Below are 15,250 nucleotides of genomic sequence, written 5' to 3'. Positions count from 1 at the left end.
TAAATCAGACTCCCCTCCCAGGAATGCATGTTTTGCCCCAAAGGGAATCATAACTATGAGGTTCTGTATGAGAACAGTGATGTGCCGGAAAGAATTAGATGTTCCTTTCCCCAGTTCTATGGAGCTAAGTGGGCTTGGTCCCTCCTAATCCTGTAGGCCCCATTCAACTTTTTAAACTTTATTTATTTACTTCTTTATCTGTCAAACTTTATCACCACCCATCTCCCTCCCAAGGATCAAAGGTCTTCTACTGTACTGTTTATCTACCACGGTCTGAAGAAGGGGGGAAGCAATTGGTGGAGAAAGGAGGTCCCAGGATTGGATCAAGATATTTTGCTGCTTGAGATAGAGGGGTAAATGATCTCTTCCCTCTTCTGCCATCCAGAATCAAGAAGCATTGCATCCAGAGGCAGCCCAGTCACATTTTTACTTTTCTCCTTTACCTGGTCTTAAAAATACAGTAACAGCCTAAGGATTCTGTAGTCCCAGTGCATCTCAAAGCAGCTGCTCCCTCTATGTTTCATCCATTCAGTCTGGTTATTTAGAAGATCTGTATCTTGCCTACCAATCATCTGTGTTCCTAGAAGGCTTAGAACAGATTATATTCAGCAGTCCAAACAATAGCTTTGCTACTGATGGTGACCTTCAAACTCGAAGTCCAAAGGCAATACAGAAGTGAAGCCTAATTGCTGCAAACAGTAGTGTTGCCCTCCAGTCTTGATGGTTTCCCCAGATCATCTAGCTGGCTGCTGTGGGCAGAGAGATGCTAACCAAAAAAATCCCAATTTAGAAAGGCTCTTCTTAAGTTTCCAAAAAGAGGCTCAGCCATGCTTGTTTCTCTGGGAGACAGTGAGGGCTTTTCAACTGGCTTCAGTCATCTCAAGGCAACTGGCAATTGGAGAACTTTCTGACCATGCTTAGGAAGATTCAAGCTTTGAACCTCATCTGAGTGAACCAATCTGAAGGGTCCTGCTGACATTTTTCTTCTACCCCACAGTGCTCCCAGTCCCTTTCAAGTGAGGCCTAAAAACACCGTATTTATTCCCAACCATTTGGAAACTTCCAACTGTGCCTGCTGCCCCAAGAACTGATCCCAAGGGAACATGGCCAGCTCTGTTCTCTGCACTCTCCAGAGATCAAAGCACCATTTCCCATTTCTGAAGGCTGTAAGCAGCACCAAACAGGCAGCCCTGAACATGGGCAATGCAGTAGTATGGCTACGCAACCTGAAATAAAGATAAATTCACTTCCTGCTCCTGGCTACATTTGTCACAGCAGCTCCTCCTTCCCCAAAGGGGAAAAATAATTATCACTTGTTTCTGAAGCTCCTTGTCATTGCTAATGGGACAAAAGAAGAAGAAAATGTTCTGCACAAGATATGAGGAGGTAATTAGACAAGGAACTCCTTGTCAGTCTAAACGGAACGGTTTCAGATCTTGTCCCCCCCACTGCAATACTAATACAGCACAGATACAAGCTGCAAAAATTGTGGTTGGGAAATTGTGCAGGGACGCTGGAAGTTTATTGCTTTGAGAAGGGATGACAATGGAAATTTGGCGTTTCAGAACAGTATAAGAGTCACCTCATTTGCATCTGCTTGCAAGATGCATGTAATAGATTCAAGGAATCCTACTGGATTCTCAGCATGGGCTTCTGATTACGTGCAGCAGGAGTAGCTGCTGCTCCTATAAAATATATGTGCAAGGTTACATTTCAGGTTATCTGGTTCATCCAGGTGATGAAATGTTTCTTCAGATTGGGAAGGGAGTAGGATTCCTCTGGCATGTAGGAGCATAGTTGTCTGTCTTCTCCTGACCCAGATCCTTGGTCCCTCTGGCATCATATTGTTAACAATGATAATGTGCTTTTCCTGGTTTGAGTGAGCCTTGTTCCACTGTGTGAATCTAGCCACTGTAGTTTGTGAACCATGATTCCTGGTTTAGCATATGGTACAATTGTAATTCATTTACTGAATCATGGTTAAATACCACTGTTGAGCCCAGTCACTGTTTGGCAGGAGCTGTCTGTGGTGTCTGTATTTCTAGTCCTACCAGGAAATGCCTGGAGTTTGGGGATGCAAATGCTCTACTGCTCAGATAATATTGTAGCCACCTGAGCTAAAATGGCAGCCAAACAATAAAACTTAAACTCGGTTCTGATTCTGCCCAAAGATATATTTCCACCCCAAAATCAGAAAAGATTTGATAGGCTCAGCCCTCTTCCGACAGCAGCCAAGGCGATGAGTTTGCATTTTTCTGCAAACCGAAAACTCTTCTCACGTGGCTGGAGAATTCCTTCTCAGATAGGTTTAACCAGCTTAGACTAAATACAAAACCATGTTGAGGTCTGCAATGTAAATATATTAAATATTCAATCACTTAATGCTGCTGGCCATCAGCACTGAAGAGGGGGATGAAGAAGCCTTAAGCACAGCTAATTTGCTGGCTGGTTGGAATCTGGATCAGCTTCAAGATTCATTGAATTTCCCATCAAAGCAGATGAACAGGGAGCCCAGGTGAGAGAGAGAGAGAGAGAGGGAGAGAGAGGGAGAGATTGAGAAACACCCATCCACAGAAGCAGAGCTTACTCATACCTGAAAAAATAGCAACAGCGCTTTGAACAGCACTTAATAGCAGCTAGCTAATTTGAGTCTTGGGAATGATTTGTCCCTGGAATGGAGAAACCAGTTCCTTCTGTGGCTGACCACAGTGGGTTTTGCCCAACAGTTCCTAATTATGTCTCTTTTATAATAATAATGTCAACATTTCTCCCAGAGCTGACTCTGAAGGAGAAAAAGGGAGCTTAATCACCAGTGCTGTGGTCCATAAATTAAGATGGCTGTTAAGTTATGGTTCAGGGGAAGGGAGAAAGACTCTTTCATGCCTATGGAACTCATGGGCGCTCTTCCAAATATTCCTGACACACTGGCAATGCAGACAATACCCTGAATTACACATTATTTTTAAAGCAGTTGTCACACCTTCTTATTTTGTTTTTGCAAGGCTTTTAGTGCACCCTCCCCCTCCTCCTCCTCCTCCTCCTCTTCTTCTTCCTCCTCCTCTTCTCCCCCTCCCCCTCCCCCTGCCCCTCCTTCTCCTTCTTCTGGCTTGTGAGGGCTGTGATATAAACCAGCAGAATCATCAAATGTCATATGAAGGTTTCTTCCTGAACTGTCTCATGTCTGACTGAAGATGTGGATGGCATATTTAAACTTCCCCCCAAGTGTGACTATTGTGGAAATATAGAATAGAATAGAATAGAATAGAATAGAATAGAATAGAATAGAATAGAATAGAATAGAATATCTTTCATATAGAAAGATAGCAAATTGGTGAGAAGGACAGACTTATCGCTGATACGACAGCTCTTTGCACCTATGCCACCTTTCCTGACACCACGTTTTACAATAGGTATCGTGGGCCAGCAAATACACTGCTGTTTTGAACATTTTTTAAGGTGAGAATTGCCTTTTCTGGAGTCAGCACATTCCCTGATGGAACCTTTTGCCCATCCCTATTCATATATCACTGCAGAATAACTGGGACTCTCAGTGGTTTGACGCGAAACACAAGAAAATGCAAAAACACATACTGAGTTTCAACTCTATATATGTATCAGCGTTTTAGTTCTTTAAACATTCAGTTAAAAATGTTTTGATTTCCAAAGGCCAGTGAGAAGACCGCTAACAGGACCCTCCTGCAGGTACGCAGTTCACTCCCTGTGTGTTGTCACCAAAAGGGTTCTAGATCTTTTGGTACCTCTCCTGGTTCAGATCCTGGAGTATGTGCAAATGAGCAAGCTTGAGAGAGAGGAAGCAGGCACTAAGTTCCTTCCGCACGAGAGCCCCGTAAGATGAGATCGCAGCCTAAAACTGCTTCTGTTCTCACTGCCAAGGTATTTGCCTCCTCTATTATTTATCAGCCAACTGCATTATTTAAGCCACTGTACCACATAACCGCATAGCACAGAGCTCGTGTTTATTCAGCACTTTGAGCATGTAAACCGTTATAATGTTGTTATTAATAATTTGATAGGCTCTAAAGCCTGGAGCTTGAATGGAAAATGGTGGTCCGTGTTTTGCCGACTGACCTGCCACTGTGGAACAGGAGCCAAACCAATGGGAAGTAAGTTTGGAGACATCGGCTCTAAGGTGCTCAGAGCTTGATAAAACTGAGAATGGACTCTTGGCAGAGCTCAGCTTTGTCCTGGCAGGATGGAGGTTGGTCAGACAATTCCTCCATGTTCAGCAGAGTAGAAAGAGATGGTAAATGCAGCTCAGTGTGGCCATGGGTCAGCGAAGCAAGGAAAACCACAAGCAACAGATCTGAATCTTTATTTTATTTTAAAGCTGGAATTGCTCAGTAAAGTTGCGGAGCGATTTTCGAAAGGAAGTCATTTTAAGGCTGCCAAGATGCTGCTATCACTCCAAACAGAAATTGCTATAAAGCTGCCGGTACGTAGGATGCCTGATTCTGCCATTTCTGGCTCTCTGCCAGATTTGAAGCTGTCCTTGAAGGCTCTGTGTGAAGGTTTCTTCTCATTCCATGCCCCTTGTCCCCCGCACCTCCTATAATGGATGCTACATGAGCTTATAAATTATTTGCAAAGACAATATCTGTAGCTGGCACTCTTTCCACCAGGATAAAATTCACCCAGAGAAAGTTATCTTGAATATCTCATTTCAGGAAGAGAAGGGCCCGGTGGATTTTTCAGCAAATGCAGATGCCTTGTGGGGAATCAGAGCACTATCTCTAGGTCTCTCTCACCTAGCTTTCCTGAACTTGCCCTTCAGACATCTTGGACTTCATCTTCCAGAATCCCCAACCAGCATGATCTGTACAACCCAGCTTTTGATGTTCCTGTCTGCCTGGAGTACCACCACCACCTCCATCATGCCCTACTCAGTTTAACGCTTGCCAATAGAGATATTTCAATGATCTGTATAAAGATGCTCTCACCATCCAAGTTTATCTTGTTACCCTTTCCCATTGTCCCAGTGCTGGAGTTCAAGCAAAAATAACCCACGGGTTTCTCACCTTAAATCCTGAAGTCTAGAAATTTGCTCTTCATTCTTAAATAAAAACTAGAAATGCATAAGGTTCCTGAAGATACTGGAATTCAGGCTGAGCTAATCTGCACATAGATTTCTGGAGTCATGGAAGCTAATCTAGCCCATCCTGGGAAGATGTGGGGAAGAGATTTTCCTGCATACAAGCAAAAAGGATTATGGAAGTTGCCCATAACCTTACGCACTGGTGCAAATTCTGCAGTTCCATCCCTGGACACCAGGGGCATCTGCAGGGAGGGTCCAAAACTCAAGATGGTGCCCACAACTGCATGATTGAAGCTCTTCAATCATGTGGTCATGGCTGGCACCGTGACTTTTTTTTGACCCTGCCTGTAGATGCCCCTGCCACTCACTGGACCATCATAGGCTGCTAAATTCACAGAGGCAAGTACTACTTAAGTTCTTACCAGGGAAAGCTTTCCCCAGAAGCACTCAGGGAAGATTTAAAAAGCAATAATATCATCTCTACTTTTCTGCCCAAGAAGGGCCAAATGTTGCCCCCCAATGCTTTCTCCCCCCCTTAATATTTCAGGGGGAAAATACTATGTGGGCTTATGGGGGCACCACTTTGTCATTCCTTGGTCTAACTGCAGCTTCCAAAGGAACAGAACAGCCAAGGAAGTGATCTGAAAAGTAGCATGTCTGAATTTATTTCAGCAATGAATTCATTGCACAGCCCCTCTTTCAGCCTTTGGCTGTGCAGTTGTCCATCCAGTCCTGATTCTCTGCACTTTCCTTTACTTCTTTTTCCATAAGCATAAAAAGCCTGCCTGTGGTATGATCCCACACAAACATCTCAACCCCTTCCCTTATTAATTTATTGGGGGGGTTTTCCACCAATAATCAAATTTAGCTTACCAGTTCTGGCAAAATGATACAAACCACCATCTATAGGATAACATTACTAAATAATTCATACAATGTATCATGAGCTAGTATGCAGCCAAGAACCAGCAGAAAGAAGTGAGTCCTAACTGTTCTGTAAAAAACAGAGAGCAATGAAAAACAGATTTTTCTTGGAAAGAAATCCCAACATTGGGCTGCTATGACAGAACCTCCTATCCCACTTACTTGCTTTCTTTTTCTGAATACCTGCAAGGATCATCATCATCAACAACAACATACAGTCCTCAAAAACTAATAGCCAGTTGGAATTACCAGATTTTGGGCTGCAAAATTCCAGCCAAGCCGTCGATGACAGCAGAGAGATACAGAAAGCTCAAACTTTCAATAGAAGAGAATCTGTCTGATGACATTACCTAGTCAGGTAAGGAAACATCTGCAAGCCAACGACCAAGTTCAGAGAGCACCAAGGACTCCACAGTCCAACCCTGAGCTACAGATGTTCTCACCAAGGACTCCACCTTGGCTCACCATCCTATCTGGATGTTTGCAATCCAAATTTGGTAGCCTATATTGAGTTCCACTGTAGAAGTGGAAAGGAGGTTCCAAAGGTATAACCAGCGTAACAGGACAGCCAACAAGAGGAAGGACATTTTTAGAGGAAACATGACAACAAGAACAAAGTCACAACATAGAGAAACAAGTAATGCTGAGCCAGAGGACAAACGGCAGTTGAAGAAGATATTTTATTACCTGTCTGAAGCCATTCCTTGTATACTGCAGGATTTTCAGAGCATAGTTTGATCGTTGACCTTTGCTGTTGAACTCTACGTGGCCAGTGAGACCTTCCAATTCTACCTGTCCAAGAGAGGGTGAGTTGCAGCGCTGGATAGGGACCGTTCCCTTTGAGCCTCAAGGACAGAGCCCTGGTCACCCATGCTTCTCATGCCAAGCCAGAAGGGACAACATAGCCTGGCACACACCATCTTGGAACTTTAATTACTGGAAATGTCTGAGCTTCTCACAGTTGTGTGAGATTACGGGTCAGGAAGGAAGGTGGGAAGTTTTTGGACGGGGTATCAATGTGATCAGGTGAGAGGGGAGGAAGTCCAGGCACCTGCATTGTGAAATGGCAGAGGCCCAAGCCATCCTTCATTCTGTCTCGACAGCTAGTCTGCCTCTTCCTCCGCACTGCAAAGACCTTTGTTTCCGTCACCATAGCTGGGAGCTGTACTGTCAAAAGGGAGTGCTTAATTCAAACACGTTGCCTGGGACTTAAAGGGAAGCCGTTACATGGCTGGGTAGCACAGGACGTCACATTGGGCTATGTGAACATGAAGCACGGTGGTGTAAAGGTCTGGTAAATACAGATACCCACACTCTGCTAATTGTTGACAGAGCATTAGGTCATTGATTTTCCAGTAATGCAGCTCCCACAGAGGAGAAAGTAGAATCAGAGCAACACTTGTCAGAGATTCATTTTTTCAGCAGAATGCAAAGCCCCGGTTGAGCTTGTGATGGATGAGTCAAGTGACTTGTCCATCATCAAAAGCCAAAATGACAAAGGGTCTCCTCTGTGCAGATAGATAAGAGTCATATCCTGTGCCATATTCAGCAGGGCAAGCCCCAATCAAGCCCCAATGAAGCCAGCACCGAACTTGCATTTGTTGACAGACATCCTCTTAATAAAAGGATATTATCCTGCAACCAAGCAACCATAGATTCAGGCTCACTAGGAACTTGGTAACATCTTATTTTGTTGCCCACTTGAGATTTGGAGAAGGGCTGCCAAGTAGCTGATGGGCTCATGTAGACCTATCATAAAAGAAAGGCAAACTTGCCATGCATTCTTTGAAGGCCTTACCCTCTGGATCCAACTTGGCAATCATCTTCAATAAACCCTAGAACCCATGTCTGACTGATGGCTCCTGTTTTCTTGATCCTTGGTTCTTATTCTTCCATCGACATTATTAGCTACATTATGGTTCCTTGGCACGTGTTCTGCCCCACCAGCTCTGCCTATCTTACTTAATCACACAAAGGTGCACTGCCTGTGTTTTTGTCAAGGAAGCAAAGGATGAAGAAGGGGTGGCAAGACGTGACAGGCAACCGGCAGAGACACTTCAAGTGAGTGAGCAAGGACAAGCTGATCAGAAGACAGGTGCTTCCACAGGTATGATTAAACCTAAAGGCCAAATGTTAGGAGGCATCTTCTAGAACAGTGTTCCTCAACCTTGGCAGCTTTAAGGTATGTGGACTTCAAGATGCTGGCTGGGGAATTCTGGGAGTTGAAATTCACACATCTTAAAATTGCTAAGATTGAGAAACACTGTTCTAGAGGGAAATGGAACAGATTGTCATGGGATGATATGGTTTTCCTCCAGTGGAGATATTTATGCAGGGACCCTTTCACCTTATACAACCACAAGCCTTACTTTGTGGGTAGATGAGATGACCCCCAGGGCCCCTTCTAATGATACTTCCTATGGTCCTACTACCTTGCTTTATGGGAAACCTTTAAGCAGTACTTCTGTCTGTCTCACTCTGACAGTGAGCACAGTGAAGCACTGGGTGAAGCACTTTCCAAAATCCTCCATGCTCAATCCGTTCTCACCATTCTGAGGTAATTCATCAAACTGGTGCCATGCTGCCAGATCTGGGCAGATCCACAAGATAAGGGTTTCACGCCAATTTCCTGGCTCCGGTTCAGCTCTTGTACTGCGCTGACCACAGCATAGACAGCATCAAACAACAAGGCAGAAGACAGCTGAGGAAAACGGAAGACAAGGAACAGGGAGAAGAAATGTTATTGGGACACAAACCACAGGCCACTTCAGAAACAATTACCTGGGACAGAATAAAGGACAATAAAGCAAGTAATTCTTGGTTCACGTCAATGTGGAATTATGTTTGTGCACTTGATGGAGAAGACCCTGACTAGATTATAGCAGATGACACTATCTTACCGGTCTTGGCTGATCTCTAAAATGCTAACAGGATTAAACCTGTCTAATACTTGGATGGGAGACCACAAGGAAACCCCAGAGCTATAATCTAGACTGTTCCAACTAAAATGCAGCACGTGTATGCAGATCCTTAAAAAACAGGGCCTTTTCGGTTATGGTACCAACTTTGTGAAATCTTTTCCTTAGAAAATCCTACCTGTGATTTACACATCGAAGTTAGTTCCAGAGTCAACCTTTTAAAGAAGACGTGGCATGGATGAATACTGTTTGTTATTTTTCCCAGTTTCCGATCATTTTCTCCCTTACGATTTGCTGAAGAGTTCTTTTTATTGCAGGGCTGTTAATTTCTAGTGTTAAATGAAGTTACCCTGTTTCTATTATCTGTAATTTGATATTATTGTTCTTAATTGATTTTAATCTACATTGCAAGCTGCTCTGGTCTGTGACTGAAGAAGAGCCAGGGAGAGGGTTTATAAGGTACAGTGATGATCATGCTTATCCAGAAACAATTAAAATATTTTGTAACGGTATTTTAGAGCCTCTTGAAAGTGATCTTGATGCATCAGATTTTATTACGAAAACATGGCCTATGATGCTGTTCAAGCAAGGGGAACATGAGAACCACTGCAGCGTATATGATAACTCAATTCGTGATGAAAATGTCCTATATCTAAAATGTTCTAAAGATATTATTTAACCTTGTACAGTTATATGTCATCAGTATGTTGACTTGCTCTGAGTCACACTTACAGAGAAAATGGCTTAATTAATACTAGAATCTTTGCTATTTTCCAAATTAGAAGGGACTGTATACGAATTAATTTTAACCTCAAACCCTGGGATTATTTTTATATAGTGCAAGAGTTGCTATTAGTCTCTGTCTCTTTGAATCAATACTTTTTCATCCTGTCATACATTTCTCAGCTAACATCAAACATTTATTCAAAATACTGGACTTATTCAAAATACTGGAGTCTCAATACAAAGAACGCATCCATCCTGGGGAAGGAAGGAAGGAATCAATAGCTATATAGCTCAGTCACACTAACTCCTTAAATGTAAAAACGTTATGGAAAACTCAGCAAGGAGAGCCTCCCAAAATGACTTCTAAATTACAACCCAAAAAAGCCTCATTTATTTCTGTCTTTATCTCAGGATTCCAAGAGCTGCAACGGTATTAACTTCTGTCTAAATAATCTTTCACACTTATATTTATCGATCCAAGTTAAAACATCTCAGAGGACTGATAGGAGTGCCTCTCCACGTTGCAGGTCTGCTGAGGTGTGTGTTTCCTTGTTGGAAATACCCATTTTCTCTATCCAAACACTTATCTCAATAAGAAGTAAAGACTGCAGCCCTTAAATTCTTCTTCATTTCAGACTTTACCCTGAGACTGAGAACATCCACGTGCTCATATAATCATTGTCTCTGCAGTCGTTGCAAATTCAGATTGGCCTGAAGATACACCAAGGCTATTTTCTACTTTCTGGACAAATAGTTTAGCTACCTGACCATCCAGGAAAAGATTGCCGATTGATAACGTAGAATATTTAATTCATCCATGTGCTAAAAGTACTCTCCATACTAAGCTTCCCATGATATTAAAGAAATAAAGACATCAAAATCAGATGAAATGAAATAATGCTTTGTTGAAGGATATTGTCCTAACAGCCAGGAAACACCCTGAGACAAGGAACTGGTCTCTAATATTTATTGCTAGTACTTAACAGGAATCCTAACAAACTGAAGAAGCATGGGAAAACCCAGACATATAAACCCCAAGGGTTAAGGCGGTCCCGATCTGTGTCTCTTTGAGTGGCTGCCCAATTCCTCAGTGCTACGCATGTGCTTGACAGTCTGGATGGGAGCCCCCTGCTCGCCATCCTTACTCATGACAGATATAAGTAATATAGAATTAATTGCCATCTTAACTACAAATTAGTTGTCCTCCAGGCATTGCTAGGCTGATGTCTGCCTTTGATAAAACCAGCTTTGGTCAGATAAACACAAAGATACTCAAGATGTGTTGTCTTCTACTTCTCTTTCAGGAGATTCAGACTGCTATATTTGGTTCTTCTTCCCACTCTCCTTTTCAGTCTTATGACCCAGAAAAATAGGTTAAACTGACAGCCACAATCAGCAACTGAGTTTCATGGGTGAGTAAAAGCTGAACCTGGTTCTTTAGCATCTACGCCATTCTCGGTCTCAGCATCTTCCAAAATGATAATAGTAGATGCTGCTTTTTAAAAAATCTTGCCAGTATAATATCCCACAAATTTATGGGAAAGTAATCCCATTGAAGTCAGTGAGAATTACCCCCAGGAAACCTGCTGCAAAATTGCCATTGAAGGCTGAGATTCCAAATGTTTGCTATGTCCATGTAGAAAAATACCACAATCATCAGCCTAACACAGCTTGTTGTCCTCCAAATATGCTGGGGGCCAGAGATTCACTGAATTTCAGTGTGTTTGGAGGACCCCAATTGTCTTCCAAAGTTCTTTCTTTCTGAAAAGCATACATCACCTCAACCCAGTTGGACTCTTGTGTCTTTCCAGATTCATTTAGCAATGTTTATTTTCTTTCCCTTTCTCCATGATCTGGTACAGCTGATACACATTTTAACCTCTGTCACTTTAAACCCTCTAGGAGCCTTCCTACATGGAAGATTTCTTTGACAGGACTACAGTTTCTGTGTTGACAGCTCAACTTAGATTCATTTGCCCCAATTAATTCTATTTATTCTTCCTGTCTCATATACTATATTTTAACTATCTCCAACTTCAGCACTTTGGACATTCTTTTTATTATTACCTTTATCAGTATGAAAAAAACCTGGTCATCTTTCCTTTCCTCCTTATCCTATGACTAAGATTTCACCTTTAATTAATGTCACTTCTTGCTTGCTGTTGTTGACAGTCTCTTATTATGATTAAAGTTCCTTAAAAAAAATTTTTTTTTAACCACTCTCCATACCGTATCTTTCTCCAATAATTCTCGCGGGGGTTGCAAGATCTGTTTTCTCTTCAAAATCCCTCACGTTACCTCACCTTCACCATGAGAACACAATTACCTCTGAGAATATCTACTGATTGTGCCAGTATGCACACCCAGCTCTCCTGAAAAAAATAAACTGCATGAATGTAATGTTCAAAAAGGTTCAGAGCTTCACTTGAGCTTATCCAGGGGGAAAAAAAAAACAGTCCTGATTCTTCTTGAAGATTCTCTTGTGAATCCTTGATATGACTAGGCACCCACTGGCCAAATGATCTTTGAGGCCTTTGCACAAGCGTGTTCTCAAAAATAAGAAGAAATGTTGTTTATTCGTTCAGTCACTTCTGACTCTTCGTGACTTCATGGACCAGCCCACGCCAGAGCTGCCTGTCGGTCGTCAACACCCCCAGCTCCCCCAGGGACGAGTCCGTCACCTCTAGATCATCATCCATCCACCTTGCCCTTGGTCGGCCCCTCTTCCTTTTGCCCTCCGCTCTCCCCAGCATCAGCTTCTTCTCCAGGGTGTCCTGTCTTCTCATTATGTGGCCAAAGTATTTCAGTTTTGCCTTTAATATCATTCCCTCAAGTGAGCAGTCTGGCTTTCTTTCCTGGAGGATGGACTGGTTTGATCTTCTTGCAGTCCAAGGCACCCTCAGAAGAAATATACTTTGCACAAATTCCCCAGCACTGTGTGTGAAACCGACAGGTATCAAAATGTGCAACAATGTAATGATACATTCTCTGGAAGGAAGGGTTGGTAGAGGCATCCAACAGAACTCCATTTCCCTCTCATCAGATATATTTTTAAAAAGAAACATTGTCTCTTCTCCCTAATCTGATGCAATTATAAGAGTAAGTGTACAGTCTATTCAATTGCTCAGCTACCAATAAACTGATCCTAACTCGCTGAATCTAGTGCTACAGTGAATGAAAAAACAGGAGGCCTTTGACAATGACTTTTCTTTTAAAGTGTTAAGCCAGCCTTCCTCAGCTTGGTACCCTCTAGATGCATCGTGGTTCTAACTCACAGAATTCTAAGACAGGTAGTCAACAGCCAGGATCACGAGGAATTCTAGGAATTGTAGGCCTAACATATCTGGAGAAAATCAGGTTGGGCAAGGCAAACTTCTGACAAGATGCTCTGTTTCACAGGCCCTGATTTATTATGCCCTCTCCATCCTGGCCTCTACTCATGAATCATAAGTCTGCTTGCTAAAAGGCAGGGTTTTCTCAGAAGTCAGTTAAACTAGGATCTTTGAATTGTATTACTAATAATTGTATTACCAATAATTGTATTGTTCTTTGATTTTAGCCTATGCGCTATCTTGAGTGTCCTATGGATGGCAAAGCAGGAGAGATAATGAGAATAAAAAAAAGTAAACAATGCCTTTTCCAAAATAAGGGCCATATCTATCAAAGAAAGGGGGATTTTATTGTAATTTGCCCAGGACAAAGTTCAAAAATTAAAATGCTCTTGTCATTAAATCAACAGGTTGACATATTCTCCAGCTGCATTGCCATGAGCAAAATGAGAAGTCTGAGATAGGGTTCTGATTTATTTTTCCAGGCTGATCAGATTTCCAGAGATTTGTCTGAATGCTATACAAGAAGCATGCAAGATCAAACCAACCAGCAGCAGGTCAAAACCCAATTTATCTTGGTGGGCCTCCATTTGCTGCCATAACGTCAGTTGCCTGATTTATGATCTTTAAAGATCTTCTAGTCCATGTTTCACTTCTTCTCTTCTCCTCTTTCCTGTGCAGTTAACGATATCTTATTAGCTACCACAAATGATGCTTGTAGATCTTAACGAAGCATATGACAGTATTGATTGGGATTTTCGACTTTGTAGCTTACAAACCTCTGCTTCAGTTGTTGGATTTTTTTAAAAAATATATCTTTTGTCCACTGTTTTGTTTTTTAATTTTATTAGACAAGATGATCAAGGGCAGTTTCCTGAGAAGCAGGATTATAAGGCTTCCACAATAGGATTTAGAGAAAATGCTATCCAGCAGTGTTGGTCAAGGCACTGGACATCCCACTAAAAAACCCAAACCAATTTCCTACCCATCACCTCCTTCCAGCCACATCAAATTTATTGGGGGGGGGGGAGATAGAGATAGAGAGAGACAGAGAGACAGAGAGAGAGAGAGAGAGAGATTTCAGTGCATGGAAGAGAAATTCACACCAGTATCTAAAGCACAAATGCTAATAGCACACTCAATTCCATGCTTGTGGTTTCTCATACTGTATAGACACATTGAGATTTCAAGGTTGATAACGGAGAATTACTGAGTTTGCAATTTGTCCCACCACAAATTGTCTTTGTGGTATAAAACTAACAAAAGTTGAGTCTATCTCAAAAGGTTGGGAAATAATACATTTGTAAGAGGGGGGCATCAAATGGAGTTGTCTAAACTGGAAATGGCTGGCTGTTTGGCACCCCTGGACAAGCCCATGCTCTGCTGCAACATTTTGTGGCAGGTCCCAACTCTATTCAGTATTCAGTAGCAAATCCAGCCCAACGAAACAACTGTGCCTTGAACACTGAAAATAAATATTTTTTTTATCCTCCTGATTCTTCTTCTGCTCAGCTGTAGCCTGCTGGACTTTTCTGAGATTTCAAGGAGGAGGGGAGGGGTTTCTCACTGCAAACCTGCATTCAAGCTGTCTCTGTACTTCTGCTTTACTACCATTTCTGGTTTATTGTCATGGGATTAATTCTATGGCTTGCTTTTGCGAAATTGTATGTTGCCTCAAAGCAAGCATGATGAAATAGAGTTGTTTAACATTTATTACGGTACATATACTTACATAAACAAACTTCATGATTCCCAAGCTTTTTAAAGTTATCTCTCTTCCATTGGTTCCTTTAGCCCTTCTTTCTGTTTTTCCTTAAGCCAACCATTTCTTGGATTCATTCCCACATCCTTCTGCCCAGGTTATCTCCTAGAACTTGATTCTGTCATAATTTTCTCTCCAAACTCCCAAATCAAGCTCATATTCTTCTCTGTAGCAGCGCCTGCCCCAAAGATCCAGATGGCCCTCACTAATACTAATACTAATAATTTCCATCTCACTCTGTTGCCATCCACCTTTCAGGATGACAAACCACCATTTGATTCCTACTTAGTTGCAGCTGATAGGATTGACCATACCATGAGACAACATGGAACAGTTTCAGGCAGCAAATGCCCTGATTTCCTATCCAAGAAAGGAGTTGTGTAACTCACAATTTGCCTTGCGCTGTCTTCTACCACCAGCACCAAAGCCCAGATTCAACAATTAGTTTGGTCAATTTCCATTGGTAGGATGGTACCAACTCAGGCCATACATGGTCTGGTTGACCTTGCATAGCTTCATCTTATTGGTGAGCCCATGA

The 15,250-nt window shown here is 42.2% G+C and overlaps 1 protein-coding gene across 1 annotated transcript in view; it reads right to left on the bottom strand.

Annotated features, from left to right (window-relative positions):
- GRIK4 (glutamate ionotropic receptor kainate type subunit 4) overlaps positions 1 to 15,250 on the bottom strand; it is a 202,122-nt gene that overhangs the window by 58,039 nt on the left and 128,833 nt on the right. Inside the window, exons 8-9 of the mRNA XM_063311199.1 lie at positions 8,526 to 8,678; positions 6,665 to 6,769 (exon numbers count right to left, since the gene is read on the bottom strand). Of these exons, the coding sequence (XP_063167269.1) occupies positions 6,665 to 6,769; positions 8,526 to 8,678 (258 nt within the window). The remainder of the gene's footprint in view (positions 1 to 6,664; positions 6,770 to 8,525; positions 8,679 to 15,250) is intronic.

The sequence above is a fragment of the Candoia aspera genome, chromosome 9, assembly GCF_035149785.1.
Source record: "Candoia aspera isolate rCanAsp1 chromosome 9, rCanAsp1.hap2, whole genome shotgun sequence".
In the NCBI taxonomy this organism is placed as follows: Eukaryota; Metazoa; Chordata; class Lepidosauria; order Squamata; family Boidae; genus Candoia; species Candoia aspera.
Note: the sequence above shows the minus strand (reverse complement) of the source record. Positions and strands in the feature narration are given on the sequence as shown.